The following is a 16,431-nucleotide window of genomic DNA, read 5'->3' as shown; positions in this document are numbered from 1 at the left end:
AAGTTTTAAGGTTTTCATTGACATGAGCTTCTTAGTGATATAAGAGTGAGATGAATATTGTTACTCTCATAGGCATTGTACCAGTATAACACACTTAGGAATACAAAGCTTAGACCCAGTCCTTCTTTAACTTTTTTTAACTGATTTGAGATGGTCAGCCTGTGAGTTAAGGGACTATAGCAAATTCATGACTTGGAGTTTATTATAAGGGTGTTCTCTATGTTTTATTTAGAAATAGCTGAGTGGAGTTAACAGGCAACAGTCCAGATTACCTTACATGGATAGCTGGTTTTCAAAACATCAGAAATCCTTAGAATTGGCATGACAAACATTTCAGTATTAATGTTCATTTTCATTAGAGACCTGTCTGCTCCAGACAGCTTCCTATGTTAAATTCTAAGAAGAAATTGAGCATCCTTGGAGTTACTCCAGTTGTGTTGAGACAGCCACTAGGCAAGAATTGCCACTTTCCTTCTACAGACAAATTACTGTCCAGAAAAGGACACACTTGCAGGATAGTCGACTGATTATATCTGCCTAGACAGAGTAATCAGCCCTTAATAATTCTGCAGCACTAAGGTCTGTCAGATGATCCTGGGCCAGAAGGCAGAAGAACAGATGCTCCAACGTTTTGAAGTAGAGCGAGTGTCCAGGTGTTCAGAGGTCTCTATAAATTGGCTAAGTTTTAGAAGCTATGCTTTGTGCTTCCCACAATTAAAGTCAACTCAGTCATTCTGGATTTCTGACGGGGTTGAAAACTTATAGCTATTTACCTTGAGAGAAAAGATCTGAGTGTATGGTCGTCAGCTGACATTCATCCTAAAGCCAGGTTCAGAACTAAATGTTTTAGTTAGGAGAGATGACAGAGGTGCTGATAGGTCAACAAAAGGATGGACTGGGTATTAGGACTATCTTGTACCTCACTGGTACAAATTGGCATAATTATGCTCTAATTGTATTTTGAGAGAAAAGTTTCCTTTTAACAGGAAGGGTGATGTGTAGAAGGAGCTAAGGTGGGAGGAGTACTGAGAGGAAGAAAAGGAGTAAGAAGAGGAGAAGAAGAAGGAGAGGAGAAGCTAGGTGATGAAAGAGAGATAGAGAGGGGAGACAGGGAAGCAGATGTTCATGAATCTCCACCAGTCAAAGATAGTAGATATATCTAGGTTGGGTAGTGGGTTACACCTCTGATTGAACAATACCAAACTTATAAAGCCTATGATTAACATTTTTTTAAAAAATGTATAAATGCAAAAAGGAAAAGGGGGCATGGGATAGGGGTTTTCTAAGGGGGGGAATGGGGAAAGGGGATGGCATCTGAAGTGTAAATGAAAGATCTAATAAAAAAATATATATATAATAAAAAAAATGAGGATATCATGAATTTTGCAAACAAATGGATGGAAGTAGAAAATATCACCCTGAGTAAGATAACCGAGACCCAAGAGGACACACTCAAAAGGTATAGACTCACTAATAAGTGAATATTAGCCAAAAAAAATACAGAATACCCATTATATAAACTACAGACCATGAGAAGTTTAACAAGAAGAAAGGCCCAAGTGAGGATGCTTCAATCCCATTTAGAAGGGGGAGCAAAATATTCATGGGAGGCAGGGGTAGGGAGCGACCTGGGTGGAAGAGGGAAGGGGTAAAGAGGAGCAGGATCAGGTATGGAGGGAGACAAAAGAGAAGCCCAGAGGCCAGGAAAACAAACAGAAATATGCAGCTACGGGTACTAGAGAACAGAGAGAATCTCTAGAAAGTTCCAGAAACCTGGGATGTCAGAGGCTCACAAAACACCATAGAGGTGAACTTAGGAGAAAAAACAAACAGTGAGGAGATAGATAGATAGACGAGGCCCTCAGTAGAGGAATGGCATCACTAAACTACTCTCAAAATTTTTGACCCAGAATTTTTTTTGTCTGAAACCAGGGACAAAAAATGGAGCAAGGACTAAAGAAAAGGCCATCTAGAGACTGGCCCACCTTAGGATCCATTCCATGGTTGGGAATCAAACCCTGACTGTATTACTGAGGCCATGTTGTGTTTGCAGACAGGATCTTAGTATGGCTGTCCTCTGAAAGCCTCTGCCAGCACCTAACTAAGACAGATGCAGATACTTACAGTGAGCCATTGGACTGAGCCCAGGGACTTTAGTGGAATAATTTAGGAAAGGACCGAAGGAGCTGAAGGAAATTGCAATGCCATAGAAGAACAAGAGTATCAACTAACCAAACCCTTCAGAGCTCCCAGGGACTAAACCAACAACACAAGTATATATATGGAATGGTCCATGGTTCCCTGTACTTATACAGCAGAAGACTGAATTATTTGGCATCAGTGGGAGTAGAGGTACTTGATCCTGTGGAGGCTTGTTGTCCCATCAAAGAGGATGCTACAGGGGTGGGACTAGCATGGGTGGGTGTGTGAGCACCCTCTTAGAGTCAGTGGGGAGGGGGGATGGAATAGGGGTTTGCAGTTGGGAGATCAGGAAGGGAGACAGCATTTGAAATATAAATAAATAAAATAATCAAGTTTTTAAAATTCACTTATGAAATCTCATAAAAAATAAAGATCTAGATCAAGCATAATGGTGCATGCCTTTAATCCCAGTTCTGGGAAGCAAAGGCAGAGGATCACTGTAAGGCTATCCTGGGCTACATAGGATGTTCAAGACCAGGTAAGTTGCCATGGTGAGAACCTGTCTCAGAAATGAACAAATAGGTAAAAATCCAAAATAACAATGAATCACCATGGGAGCCTAGTTCATTTACTAAGAGTTAAGTCACTTCACTGAGGATATCAGGGGACAGTTCATGCTGGATCACGGTTATTTGCAAATTAATAGATTTCTAGTAGCCCTTTCAAGTTTATTATTAATTAAGATGAATCTAACTTGTAAATGCTACCTCTCTAGCATTGCTTATAAGGAATCCCTACTGATCAACAGAGAGATTTTAAAACAAATCCAAAAACATAAAACTTTCCTGCCAACAGGTGAAAATTACAAAGAGTCCCAACGTCTAATCAGAGTAAGTCTGACCCACGGTTCTTTGTAAAAATAAATGTTATGTGGCAATTTGAGCTGAAACCACAGCAAAATAATAAGGCATATGCCCACATTAGGTACAGATAAACCTGTGAGTAGAATTATTAACTCGTCATGCTTTGTGATGCGCTAAAACTGCATACAAAAGAAAAAGAGTATTAACAATGGTTTATGGAAAAGGACATTTTCTTGGAGTGGTCAGAATACAGGTTGTCATCACTGTATTTTTATTTTTTCATGTTTTACAGTTTTGATATTAAATTTATTATACAAACATGATTTCATCTTATGAATAAATTATTCTTCAGAGTTAAAAATGATCACTAAATAGTAAATTTAAAGTAATTTCATACCTCACCAATAAACAATAACTGGATTAACTAGCATTTATTACTATATTACTACTATGTTTAACCTAAAGAACTAGGACTCTTTGCATACCTGTGGGACATTGTAGAGACTTAGAACTCGAGAGATCTGAGTTGATATTCCTGTTGAAATGCCTCCTATCACAGCAACCAGCTTATCAGTCTTCTCAGGCCTGCAGCTGTAGTTAGGAACTGGGGGGCTCTCTCCTGAGAGTAATGCCATAGAACTCTCCACGGCCTTCATCTCAATAAAGTCAACATTGAAGAGAAAGAATCCCAGGGACATATTGAATAGAATATTTGGGTCCTTGTTGATTTTTTCTACAGCAAAAACCATTGCCAAAATGTGCTGATAATGTTTAGTGAGATCCCTGGGAGGAAAAATTGGAAAGACCATTTTTTGTCTTTTTTATATTAATGTTTAATTAAAATATAATCACATCCATTACCTCCCTCTCTTTTCTCCATGGAGCTCTTCCTATGCTTCCTCTCAGATTCTAGATTTTTATTTATAACAATCTAAGTCATGTAAAGATCATACATGATATTCCAAAAAACAAGCCAGATATTCTATATTAAAAATGTGGAGGAAATAGTCACAGGAAGAAAATTCATAGCACAATTCATTATCAAATTCACAATTTTTTTTTAAAAAAAAATTTTTTTTTTTTTTTTTTTTTTTGTACAGAGTCTCAGTATTCAGCCCAGGCTTGACTGAAACTCACTATTGTAGACCAGGCTAATTTCAGGTCACAGAGATCCACCTGCCTCTGCTTCTCAAGTTCTGGGATTAAAGGTTTCCCCCATCATATACTATCAAATGTACAAGTTTCACTGTTTACTGTCCAATTTGTGTCTGAGAAATTAAAATGGAGGAGTGTGGGTAATAGCAAATATTAAAGTTAAGTATTTCATGTGGTCTTCAGAAATAGAATAAACCTCAAGAAAATACACAGTGCTTGATCAAACATAAAAATTCAAAAAAATGATGTCAAATCAATTTAAGCAGGAAAAATAAAGTGTTCTCAGTAAAATATGCTAAATAACTACAAATAAAAATTGTTACCCACTGCAAAGTGCTTTCAACACCTTCTTACATATTTAAGAGAATTCAGCATAAGTAGGGAGAGACACACAGAGAGCCAGTCATGCGTGAGTAGCTCTTGGCATTTGGTGGCTACTGGGGAATGGAGAGTTCAGTTCCTTAGGAGGTTGCCCTAGTAGCTTACCTAGACTCTAGATGATGTCCTATACTCCTGTAGTACTGGCATGCCTAAATGAACTCAGTAGATTAAAAAGTGAGAGAGAGATGGAGAGAGAGAGAGAGAGAGAGAGAGAGAGAGAGAGAGAGAGAGAGTCAGAAACAGAGATAGATAGTGACGAGAGAGAGAGAGAGAGAGAGAGAGAGAGAGAGAGAGAGAGAGAGAGAGAGAGACCCCAGGAAGGTGAAGACAGGAGACATGGGAGGGGAAGCAGTAGAAGTGGGTATGATCAACATATATTGTATACATGTTTGAAATCCTGAAACAATTTTTTAAAGAGAGAAGCCACTTACGCATAAACAATATCTGCTGTAGAGATTGTATCTTTAAAGCCAAATTTACTTGTAATGTCTCCAGAGTTCACTCGAAGGGAAAAGAGTCCTCCAATAACAAAATCCCCATCTTGATAGTAGCCAGGAGAAGCAGGTAAATTTAAAGAGAAACAAGAAATTTGTTCCTGGAATACAATCAGAACAATCAGGAGAAAGAAAGCAATGAGTAATTTCATACTAACATTGATAAATAATTGATAAATCCCAGAAATCTTTTCAGTTGAGAATCTTGGACTAATCAACCCTGATAGCACATCAGCCAACTGATAAACATGTGTCTGTCTAGACTGTGTGGATCAAGGTTATAAGGCATTATTTTGTCCCAGTACAGGCCCACCTGTATCCAAACACTCCCTCAGTACCTGTGAGTATAATCTACTTTGTACCTACTTACCCTTAGATTATGTCCCCTTTACAGAATCACTGTGAGTCTCCAAGGGCTCAGGAACCTCTCACTTGGCACCTGGGGACCCTGATTCTCATCAGGAAAACATAGAATTAAGAACACTTGTGAAGTCCTCTAAAACAACTGTGGGGTGCACACCCATTGTGAGCTGAGATCTCTCAAGGTCCCAAGGTAAAGGGAGGTGAACCAGTGGAAACATAATTAAGTCGTGAAAGGTCATTTGAAGGAGGCATCAAGAGTGGAAGGGCTGGATTCTTAATTATTTAACATCACTGTTAGAGTGTTTCTGTGAGGCAAAGCCAAAGTCTTACATCAGAAAGCATTATTTCTGATATTTTATAGGGTCAATTTTCAGCATATATATTAAATGGGTTGAGTTTCTTTTATTTATTTTTTATATTTTTTCCTTTTTTATTGGATATTTTATTTATAATTTAGATGTTATCCCCTTTCCCCATCCCCCCCACAAGAAACCCCCCTATCCCACCCCCTTTTCCTGCTTCAATGAGGGTGTTCCCCCCACCCCCCAACTCCCACCTCCCCAACTTCAAATTCCACCCCCCCCACACACACAGCATCTAGCCTTCATGGGACCAAGGATCTCCTCTCCCACCTATGCCCGACAAGGCCATTCTCCCTTACATATATAGCTGGAGCCATGGGTCTCTCCCTAAGAGCTCTAAGGCTGGTGGTTTAAACCCTGGGAGCTCTGCTTGTTTGGTATTAATGCTCTCCTCATGGGTCTACAAACACTTTCAGCTCCTTCAGTCTTCACTAACTCCTCCTTTGGAAACCACTTGATCAGTTCAATGGTTAGCTGTGAGCATCTGCCTCTGAATATGTCAAGCTCTGGCAGACCTCTGAGGACACAGCTATATCAGACTCCTGTCAGCATGCACTTCCTGACGTCCACATCAGCGTCTACCTTTGGTGACTGCACATGGGATGGACACCCAGGTGGAATGGTCTCCAGACAACCCCTCCTTCAGTTTCTATCCCACACTTGGTCTCCATATTTGCTCCCTCGAGTATTTTGTTACTTCTTCTAAGAAGGATCAAAGTACCCACACTTCGTTTTTCTTCTTCATGAGCTTCATGTGGTCTGTGAGTTGAATCTTGGTTATTTCAAGCTTCTGGGCTAATATCCAATAATCAGTGAGTGAATACCATGTGTGTTCTTTTGTGATTGGGTTATGTCACTCAGGATGATAATTTCTAGTTCCATGCATTTACCTAAGAATTTCTTGAATTCATTGTTTTTAATAGCTGAGTAATACTCCATTGTGTAAATGTGCCACATATTTTGTATCCATTCCTCTGTAGAAGGACATCTGGATTCTTTCAAGCTTCTGGCTATTATAAATAAATCTGCTATGAACATAGTGGAGCATATGTCCTTGTTATATGTTAGAGCATCTTCTGGGTATATGCCCAGGAGTGATATAGCTGGGTCCTCAGGTAATGCTATGTCCAATTTTCTGAGGAACCGCCAGACTAATTTCCAAATTGGTTGCACCAGCTTGCAATCCCACCAACAATGGAGGAGTGTTCCTCTTTCTCCACATCCTCACCAGCATCTATTATTACCTGAGTTTTTGATCTTAGCCATTCTGACTGGTATGAGGTGGTATCACAGGGTTGTTTTGATTTGCATTTCCCTGATGACTAAGGATGCTGAACATTTCTTTAGGTGCTTCTCGGCCATTCAAGTTTCCTCAGTTGAGAATTCTTTGTTTAGATCCGTACTCCATTTTTAATAGGGTTATTTGGTTGTCTGGAGTCTAATTTCTTGAGTTCTTTGTATATATTGGATATTAGCCCTCTATCAGATGTGAGATTGGTAAAGATCTTTTCCCAATCTGTTGGTTGCTGTTTTGTCCTATTGACAGTCTCCTTTGCCTTACAGAAGCTTTGCAATTTTATGAGGTCCCATTTGTCAATTCTTAATCTTAGAGCATAAGTCATTGGTGTTCTGTTCAGAAACTTTTCCCCTGTGCCCAAGTATTCGAGGGTCTTCCCTACCTGCTCTTCTATTAGTTTCAGGGTATCTGGTTTTATGTGGAGGTTCATTATCCACTTGGACTTGAGCTTTGTACAAGGAGATAAGAATGGATCGATTTGCATTCTTCTACATGTTGTCCTCCAGTTGAACCAGCACCATTTGTTAAAAATGCTGTCCTTTATCCACTGGACGGTTTTAGCTGCTTTGTCAAAGATGAAGTGACCATAGTTGTGTGGGTTTCTTTCTGGATCTTCAATTCTATTCCATTGATCTTCCTGCCTGTCTCTGTACCAATACCATGCAGTTTTTTAAAAATCACTATTGCTCTGTAGTACAGCTTGAGGTCAGGAATGGTGATTCCTCCAGAAGTTCTTTTATTGTTGAGAATAGTTCTCGCTATCCTGGGTTTTTTGTTATTTCAAATGTATTTGAGAATTTCTCATTCTAACTCTGTGAAGAATTGAGTTGGGATTTTAATGGGGATTGCACTGAATCTGTAGATTGCTTTTGGCAAGATGGCCATTTTTACTATATTAATCCTGCCAATCTATGAGCATGGGCAATCTTTTCATCTTCTGAGATCTTCTTTGAATTCTTTCTTCATATACTTGAAGTTCTTGTCATACAGATCTTTCATTTGCTTGGTTAGATTCACATGAAGGAATTTTATATTACTTGTGATTATTGTGAAGGTGTCATTTCCCTAATTTCTTCTTCAGCCTGTTTATCTTTCACATAAAGGAAGGCTACTGATTTGTTTGAGTTGATTTTATAACCAGCCAGTTTGCTGATTTTTTTTTTAAATCAGGTTTAGGAGTTCTCTGGTGGAAGTTTTTGGGTCACATAAGTATACTGTCATATCATCTGCAAATAGTGATATTTTGACTTCTTCCTTTCCTATTTGTATCCTTTTGAATTCTTTTGGTTGTCTAATTGCTCTGGCTAGGACTTCTAATGCTATATTGAATAGGTAGGGTAAGAGCAGGCAACCTTGTCTAGTCCCTGATCTTAGTGGGATTGCTTCAAGTTTCTCTCCATTTAGTTTGATGTTGGCTACTGGTTTGCTGTATATTGCTTTTACTATGTTTAGGTATGGGCCTTGACTTCCTGCATTTTCCAAGACTTTTACCATAAAGGGATGTTGAATTTTGTCAAATGCTTTCTCAGCATCTAGTGAGATGATCATGTGATTTTTCTTTGAGTTTGTTTATATAGTGGATTACATTAATGGATTTCCAAATATTGTATTCCTGGGATAAAGCCCACTTGATCATGATGGATGATTGTTTTGATGTGTTCTGGATTTGTTTTGTGAGAATTTTATTGAGTATTTTTGCATCAGTATTCATAAGGGTGATTGGTCTGAAGTTTTCTTTCTTTGTTGGGTCTTTGTGAGGCTTAGGTGATTGTAGATTCATAGAACGAATTGGGTATTGTTCCTTCTGTTTCTATTCTGTGGAATAGTTTGAAGAGAATTTGTATTATGTCTTTCTTGAAGGTCTGGTAGAATTCTGCACTAAAATTATCTAGTCCTGGGCTTTTTTTTTGTGTTGGGAGACTTTTAATGACTGCTGCTATTTCTTTAGGGGTTATGAGACTGTTTAGATTGTTTATTTGCTCCTGAATTAACTTTGGAACTTGGTATCTGTCTAGAAATTTGTTCATTTCACCCAGATTTTCCAGTTTTGTTGAGTATAGGCCTTTATAGTAGGATCTGATGATTTTGTTAATTTCCTCAGTTTCTGTTGTTATGTCACCCTTTTCAGTTCTGATTTTATTAATTTGAATACTGTCTCTGTGCCCTCTGGTTAATATGGCTAAAGGTTTATCTATCTTGTTGATTTTCTCAAAGAACCACCTTCTGGTTTTGTCCATATTTTGTATAGTTCTTTCTGTTTCTACTTGGTTGATTTCAGCCTTGAGTTTGATTATTTCCTGCCGTCTACTCCTCCTGTTTGTATTTGCTTCTTTTTGTTCTAGAGCTTTCAGGTGTGCTGTCAAGTTGTTAATGTATGCTTTCTCGAGTTTCTTTTTGTAGGCACTTAGAGCTATGATTTTCCTCTTAGCACTGCTTTCACGGAGTCCCACAAGTTTGGGTATGATGTGTCCTCACTTTCATTAAATTCTAAAAAGTCTTTAATTTCTTTCTTTATTTCTTCCTTGACCAAGTCATCATTGAGTAGAGCATTGTTCAGTTTCCACATGCATGTCGGTTTTTCATTGGTTGTCATTAAAAACCAGCCTTAGTCCATGGTGATCTGATAGGATGCAAGGGATTATATCAATTTTTTTTGTATCTGTTGAGGACTGTTTTGTGACCAATTATATGGTCTATTTTGGAGAAGGTACCATGAGGTGTTGAGGAAAAGGTATATTCTTTTGTTTTAAGATGAAATGTTCTATAGATATCTGTTAAATCCATTTGGTTTATAACTTCTGTTAATTTCAATGTGTCTCTGTTTAGTTTCTGTTTCTACGATCTGTCCATTGCTTAGAGTGGGGTGTTGATTTCCCCAATATTATTGTGTGAGTTGTGATGTGTGTTTTAAGCTTTTGTAAAGTTTCTTGTATGAATGTGGGTACCCTTGCATTTAGAGCATAGATATTCAGAATTGAGAGTTTATCTTGGTAGATTTTTTTCTTTGATGTGTACGAAGTGTCCTTCCTTATCTTTTTTGATTACTTTTGGTTGAAAATCGATTTTATTTGATATTAGAATGGCTACTCTAGCTTGTTTCTTGGGACCATTTATTTGGAAAATTGTTTTCCATCCTTTTACTCTGAGGTAGTGTCTGTCTTTGTCACTGAGGTACGTTTCCTGTATGCAGGAAAGTGCTGGGTCCTGTTTGTGTATCTAGTCTACATCTTTTTATTGGAGAATTGAGTCCATTGATGTTGGGATATTAAAGAAATATTATTGTGGCTTCCTGTTATTTTTGTTATTAGAGGTCGAATTATGTTTTTGTAGCTATCTTCTTTTGGGGTTGTTGGAAGATTACTTCCTTGCTTTTTCTGGGTTGTAGTTTCCTTCCTTGTGTTGGCGTTCTCCATCAATTATCCTCTGAAGTGCTGGATTTGTGGGAAGATATTTTGCAAATTTGGTTTTGTCATGGAATATCTTGGTTTCTCCGTCTATGGTAATTGAGAGTTTTGCTGGGTATACTAGTCTGGGCTGGCATTTGTGTTCTCTTAGGGTCTGTATGATATCAATCCAGGATCTTCTGGCTTTTATAGTCTCTGGTGAGAAGTCTGGTATAATTCTTATTGGTCTGCCTTTATATATTACTTTACCTTCTCCCCTTACTGCTTTTAGTATTTTTTCTTTGTTTTGTGCATTTTTATGTTTTGATTATTATGTGACGGGAGGTATTTCTTTTCTGGTCTAGTCTATTTGGAGTTCTGTAGGCTTCTTGTATATTTATGAGCATCTCTTTCTTTAGGTAAGGGAAGTTTTCCTCTATAATTTTGTTGAAGATATTTACTAGCCCTTTAAGTTGGGAGTCTTCACCCTCATCTATACCTATTATCCTTAGGTTTGGTCTTCTCATTGTGTCCTGGATTTCCTGGATGTTTTGGGTTAGGAGCTTTTTGCATTTTGCATTTTTTGACAGTTGTGTCAATGTTTCCTATTATATCTTCTGAACATAAGAGTTTCTCTTCCATCTCTTGTATTCTGTTGGTGATGCTTGCATCTATGACTCCTGATCTCTTTCCTAGGTTCTCTATCTCCAGGGTAGTCTCCCTTTGAGATTTCTTTATTGTTTTTATTTACATTTTTAGATCCTGGATGGTTTTGTGTAATTCCTTCACCCGTTTGGTTGTGTTTTCTTGCAATTCTTTAAGGGATTTTTGTGTTTCCTCTTTAAGGGCTTCTATCTGTTTACCTGTGTTCACCTGTACTTCTTTAAGGGAATTGTCTATGTCCTTCTTAAAATCGTCTATCATCATCATGAGGAGTCATTTTAATTCTGAATTCTGCCTTTCTGGTGTGATGTGGTGTCCAGGGCTTGCTATGGTGGGAGAACTGGGTTCTAATGATGCCAGATAACTTTGGTTTCTGTTGCTTATGTTCTTGTGCTTGCCTTTAGTCATCTGGTTAACTCTAGTGTTACCTGTACTCACTGTGTCTGACTGGAATCTGTCTTTCCAGTTATCTTGCTTGTGTCAGAGCTTCTCAGAGACCAGATGTCAACGATGTCTCTGTGATCCTGTGATCCTAAGCTCCTGGGTGGAAGAATTCCTGGGACTCAGGCCACCTCTGGGATCCTGAAATCCTGCTGCTCTGAGTGCAGTGGTTCCTCTAGGATGGTTCATGATATGGTGTCTTCACAGGAGCAGACCAGCTAGGTGTTCATTGGTCTGAGTGGAATGCTCCTCTAGAATGGCCGAGGTTATGGTGTCTGCTGCTTGAGTGTAGTGGTTCCTCTAGTATGACTCAGGATACAGTGTCTCCACAGGAGCAGGTGTCTGCCCCAGCCAAAAAAAAAAAAAAAAACAGGTGTGTGTGTGGGAGGGTGTAGAGGGGGCAGAAGGGAAGTGGTATTCTGGAGGGATGGGGTTTGGGTGGCTGATGGGTCCTGAGTGCCCCTGGCTCCCCCTTGTAACTCTGGGGCATAGGGTAGTGAGAGAGGGTTCTTACCTGCTGCTCTGAGTGCAGTGGCTTCTCTAGGATGGCTCAGAATATGGTGTCTCAACAGGAGCAGACCAGCTAGGTGCTCACTGCTCTGAGTGCAGTGGCTCCTTTAAGATGGCTCAGGATACAATGTCTCCACAGGAGCAGACCAGCTGGGTGTCTGCCCCAGCCAAAATGCAGCTTATATATGTTTAACATCTTGCCTTATATATGCTTATGAATACAATGATTTGAAATATGTACACATTGTGAAAATTAAATATAAATTTTTAATGCCCATAGATTTTTTTTCAAGCTCTGGCATTATTTCAAATTTAGGTACTCTAAAGTAAGTAAATCAAAGGATATTACTAGCTTTAAAAAATGTCTATTTTGTATGAGGTCCAGTGTGTTAATCTTTTTTTATTTTTTAATCCTTTTTTGAAACTACATTTTATATACATTTTAATAGAAAACAAAATACAAAATAACTCTTTTCAGAAAACAGAAATATTTAATCATTTAGACGACACCAGAACTTGCTTTGTCTTAAGAGCATGGTCTATACTTGTGAGTGTGTACTCGTGATTCATTGACACTGCAGTGAGGTGGACGCAGGTCATGAGGGAGAAGACGACCAACAGGCCACATCTTGGAATAAATAGTCATCTTTAAATCCAGCATTTCTTAAGTCTGTCTTGTGACTTATTCAAAATTACTCTTTATCATAATTTTGTTGATGGTGTAGGGATGGGAATTCTGGGTAACTGGCCCAGTGCTCAGGCCCACCCTCTGCCCACCACAGTGCCTCTCCCCAAGGTACAAGTGCTGACAGAAGTGCAGCCAATGGAAGAATGTTGGGGCCTAAGCTCGAGTCCTTGTTCGGGTGCCAAAAATGTTGAGGCCCAAGCAAAATGTTGAGGCCTAGGCCGACCCACGTTTGGGCGGCCACTGTATCCCGGCCCAAGCTGCCGCTCCGGTCTGAGGGTTGGGGTTCAGCAAGAGCTAGAGTGAGGACGAACTCGAAGAATGCAGACCAGATAGAGTGTAATTCAATCCCGTTTATTCTTCAGTCTAAGTCCTAAGTCTTGAGTTCCTAGTGCCTAGTCCCTAGCTCCTAGTCCCTCCAAGTTCCAAGTTACTTCTTCCAAGTTCTCTTCCAAGTGCCTTCTACCTGTCTTCTCTCTGCTGTGTCTGGTTCTCTGTTCTGTTCTGTTCTGTTCTGTTCTGTTCTGTTCTGTTCTGTCTCTGCCTTTTATATGTCTCACTTCTAAGCCATGCCTTTTGGTCACACCTTTAATCATGCCCTTAGGTCTTGTCTCTAAACCTTATCTCTAAATTACACTCTTAAGTCACACACCTTTAATCTCACACACCTTTAATCTCACACACCTTTAATCTCAAGGTATCTAAACCAAGATTATCGGAGTGTTCTCAGCTGTTGTAGGCTATTGTAATCCAAGTCATATGTCAGGGTATATGGCTCAAGATGGCTGCAAAGCTGATAGCCGCTTTCTGCTAAAAGTCGGCCCCCAACAGAAGAACACCTTTGCCACCATCACTGCAGGAGCTCATGCTCAGGAGCTACCTGCCTGCTCACAGAAGTACAGCATACGGTGCCCCTTTTCCCCTGATACACTGGGCCACCAAAGTCTCAATTCACTGAACCTCAAAATTCTAAGTATTATAGCCAATGCCAGGAGTCACTTGCTGCCAGTGCTAGGTTTTCTCTTCTCAATAATAAAATTATTAATTATAATAATAAAAATCCTGGTTTATCCTTATGGGATAAAAAGACTGCCAGATCATCCCTTCCTTTTCTAGTTCCTGTCCCCACTTCCCTCAAGGGGCAGGCACAGAAGAGGCTGTCTACAGCTGCTACAGGGAGAGTTCTGCAACTGTCCACCCACTGGGGACAGACAGATGCAAAAGCAAGGAGCCTGCATGAAGCAGAAGGCCTCATGCCCGGGAGCATCCCAGCTCTCAACAGGAGGGAGTCTTGTGCACCAGGGCTGTGCTGAGAGCATGTGGGGGAGGGGAGGGCTCGTTTGCAATCACTGATTCAGTTTTAGCAAGTCCTGGACTGTGACTAGTCTTCCAGCCCCAGTCTGCCACCTGGATAAAAACTTAAATGTTCTTGATTCTCTTGTGTGATTCCAGTCACCAGAAGGAGGTTGCAGGCCATGAACTGTACACTCAGGACGTTGATCATCTGCCCAGTGTACACACCCGAGAGCTCACCCGAAGAGCCGTCAGTAGGTGTGCTTCTGATGTCCCAGACATGCACAGAGTTGCCTATGGAGGCAGAAGCGATCAGACCGCTGTCCGTGCTAAAGGGCAGACTGGTGATGCTGTCTGTGTGGCCTCTCAGTTCTTTAAAAAGCATCCCAGAGGCCAAGTCCCACAACTTTAACTTAACTCTGCTTCTCACCAGCAGATGCCAAGTACTTACCATTGGGAGAAAAGGAAAGGGAGAGCACCTGTAAAGAAGCTCCCCAGGTCCCAGTACCTGATGGACATATTTTTAGAACAAGAGAGCAGCCCTGGCTGTCTGCGAGGAACCGAGGAACCGTGTGCTGTATACTGGGCTACAGTGTCCCTGCAGGATCTTCATCTCTGTTCCTGTTCTTCATTCTCCTCCTCCTCCAGAGTGTCACAAGCTAGACGAATATGGATTTCTGGATGTGTCCACATGGTGGGGCTCTGATTTCAGCTTTTTGGATCGCAAGTTCCAGAGCTTTATTCAGAAGTTGTCAAACCCAGCAGCCAGCAGTTTGTTATCAGAGGAGATCTCTGCAGTATTCAGCAGCTGTTCCATGTTATAGAAGGCATAGAAGCAGATGGTGGTGAGGGAGAGAGGTCCATCCTTGACCCACTTGATACTCTCCTGCAAGACTTTCAGGGCAGCCTTGTTCTGCTGAATAGGGTTGGGCACATCTGGTGGCTCCAGGCTGCTGCTCTCACTGTGGGAGGAGCCAGCGCTGGCATACAGCTGGTAGACTGTCCTCTTGGCAGGTTGCACGTCCAAGTGAATGTGCACGGCAAGCACCTTTTGCAGTATTCTTGTCGCGTGGAGGTAACGGATAAGGTAGTTGTAGCTATCTTCCTGGAGACGGACTATGTACTTGTTATCCAGAATGCACGAAGCTGGAAGTTTGACAGAATGTCCTGAATGGTCTGCATGGTTTGCAGCTGCTCGATGATGTCCTTCTGACATGCATTCTGCAGGAACATTCCATGGAAGTGGCTTTAGAAGCTTTCCACGGTGCTCTTGAGGCCGCTCTGGACCAGGTTGAGTTGGAGGTAGACAAAGAGAGGGTAGAGGAGAGGCATAACTTCACTGCTGTACTGGGAGTCAGAATCAGTGAGATAGCTTCTCAGTTGTCCAAACTGCACTTCACATTGCTGGGGCTCTGCCTGGCAAGGGGCTGCAGACACCGCGTTGGCACAGCTAGATTCTGATTGGACTGTGAGGTTGGCTTGGCTGCCATCTCCTCAGGGGTCTGTGAGAGTCTCAGGCCTTGCTTCAAAAGCCCTCTGCGTCCGTGTACTGCTGGTGTTTGAGGCAGCAGGACACTGCCACCTGAACCTGCTCCGTGCGCATTGGTCCGCAGGGCCGCGTCTCTGGGCACCAGCCGCTAGCCATCTGTCCACTGCCCACTTCCCAAGCGTCCTTGTGAGCTCGCAGTTGGCTCCAATCAAGGACGCCTGGTGGGGCCGCGGGGTCTCTGGGCGCGTGCATCAGGGGCCTCCAAGTGCGAGGTCACTCCTCTTTAATCCTTTTTTACAGTCCAGACTTCAACCCCCTTCTGTTCTGCCCCCTGACTGCTTCAAATACCATACCTACTGCTCCCCCATTTTAATCTTTTTTCTCTTCCTTCCTTCCTTTCTTCCTTTCTTCCTTCCTTCCTTCCTTCCTTCCTTCCTTCCTTCCTTTCTTTCTCTCTCTCTCTCTCTCTTTCTTTCTTTCTCTGGCTTCCTTCCTTTCTTTCATTATTTTTATTCATTCATTCATTCATTCATTTTTTTTGATACAGGCATTGTAAAAGTGAACCTAGAGTATGGTGCCTGCTATGCTGGTATTGTACCATAGTGTCACATTCTTAGCCTTTATAGATCTTTTTTTTCCAGACTTTGTTATTTTTATTCCTGTTATTCTTTTTTTATTTTATTTTTTATTGGATATTTTATTTACATTTCAGATGCCATCCCCACTTCCCCTCCCTAGAAAACCCTTATCCCATGCCCCCTTTTCCTTTTTGATTTTATACAATTTTTTAAAAATGTTAATCAAAGGCTTTATAAGTTTGGTAATGCTCAATCAGAAGCGTAACCTAATACCCAACCTAGATACATCAACTATCTTTGACTGGTGGAGACACGTGAACATCTGCCTCCAT

General features: G+C 40.8%; 1 protein-coding gene and 1 pseudogene across 1 annotated transcript in view; both read right to left on the bottom strand.

Moving 5' to 3' along the window:
* Nucleotides 1-5,187, bottom strand: part of LOC117715339 (vomeronasal type-2 receptor 26-like) — a 54,411-nt gene extending 49,224 nt beyond the window's left edge. Inside the window, exons 1-2 of the mRNA XM_034512111.1 lie at nt 4,973-5,187; nt 3,491-3,788 (exon numbers count right to left, since the gene is read on the bottom strand). Of these exons, the coding sequence (XP_034368002.1) occupies nt 3,491-3,788; nt 4,973-5,187 (513 nt within the window). The remainder of the gene's footprint in view (nt 1-3,490; nt 3,789-4,972) is intronic.
* A 9,292-nt stretch (nt 5,188-14,479) lies between these two features.
* On the bottom strand, nt 14,480-15,773 carry LOC117715747 (TAF5-like RNA polymerase II p300/CBP-associated factor-associated factor 65 kDa subunit 5L pseudogene; annotated as a pseudogene).
* Between the last annotated feature and the right edge of the window lie 658 nt (nt 15,774-16,431).

This window comes from Arvicanthis niloticus, chromosome 9, assembly GCF_011762505.2.
Source record: "Arvicanthis niloticus isolate mArvNil1 chromosome 9, mArvNil1.pat.X, whole genome shotgun sequence".
In the NCBI taxonomy this organism is placed as follows: domain Eukaryota; kingdom Metazoa; phylum Chordata; class Mammalia; order Rodentia; family Muridae; genus Arvicanthis; species Arvicanthis niloticus.
This window is presented reverse-complemented; position numbering and strand designations above follow the sequence as displayed.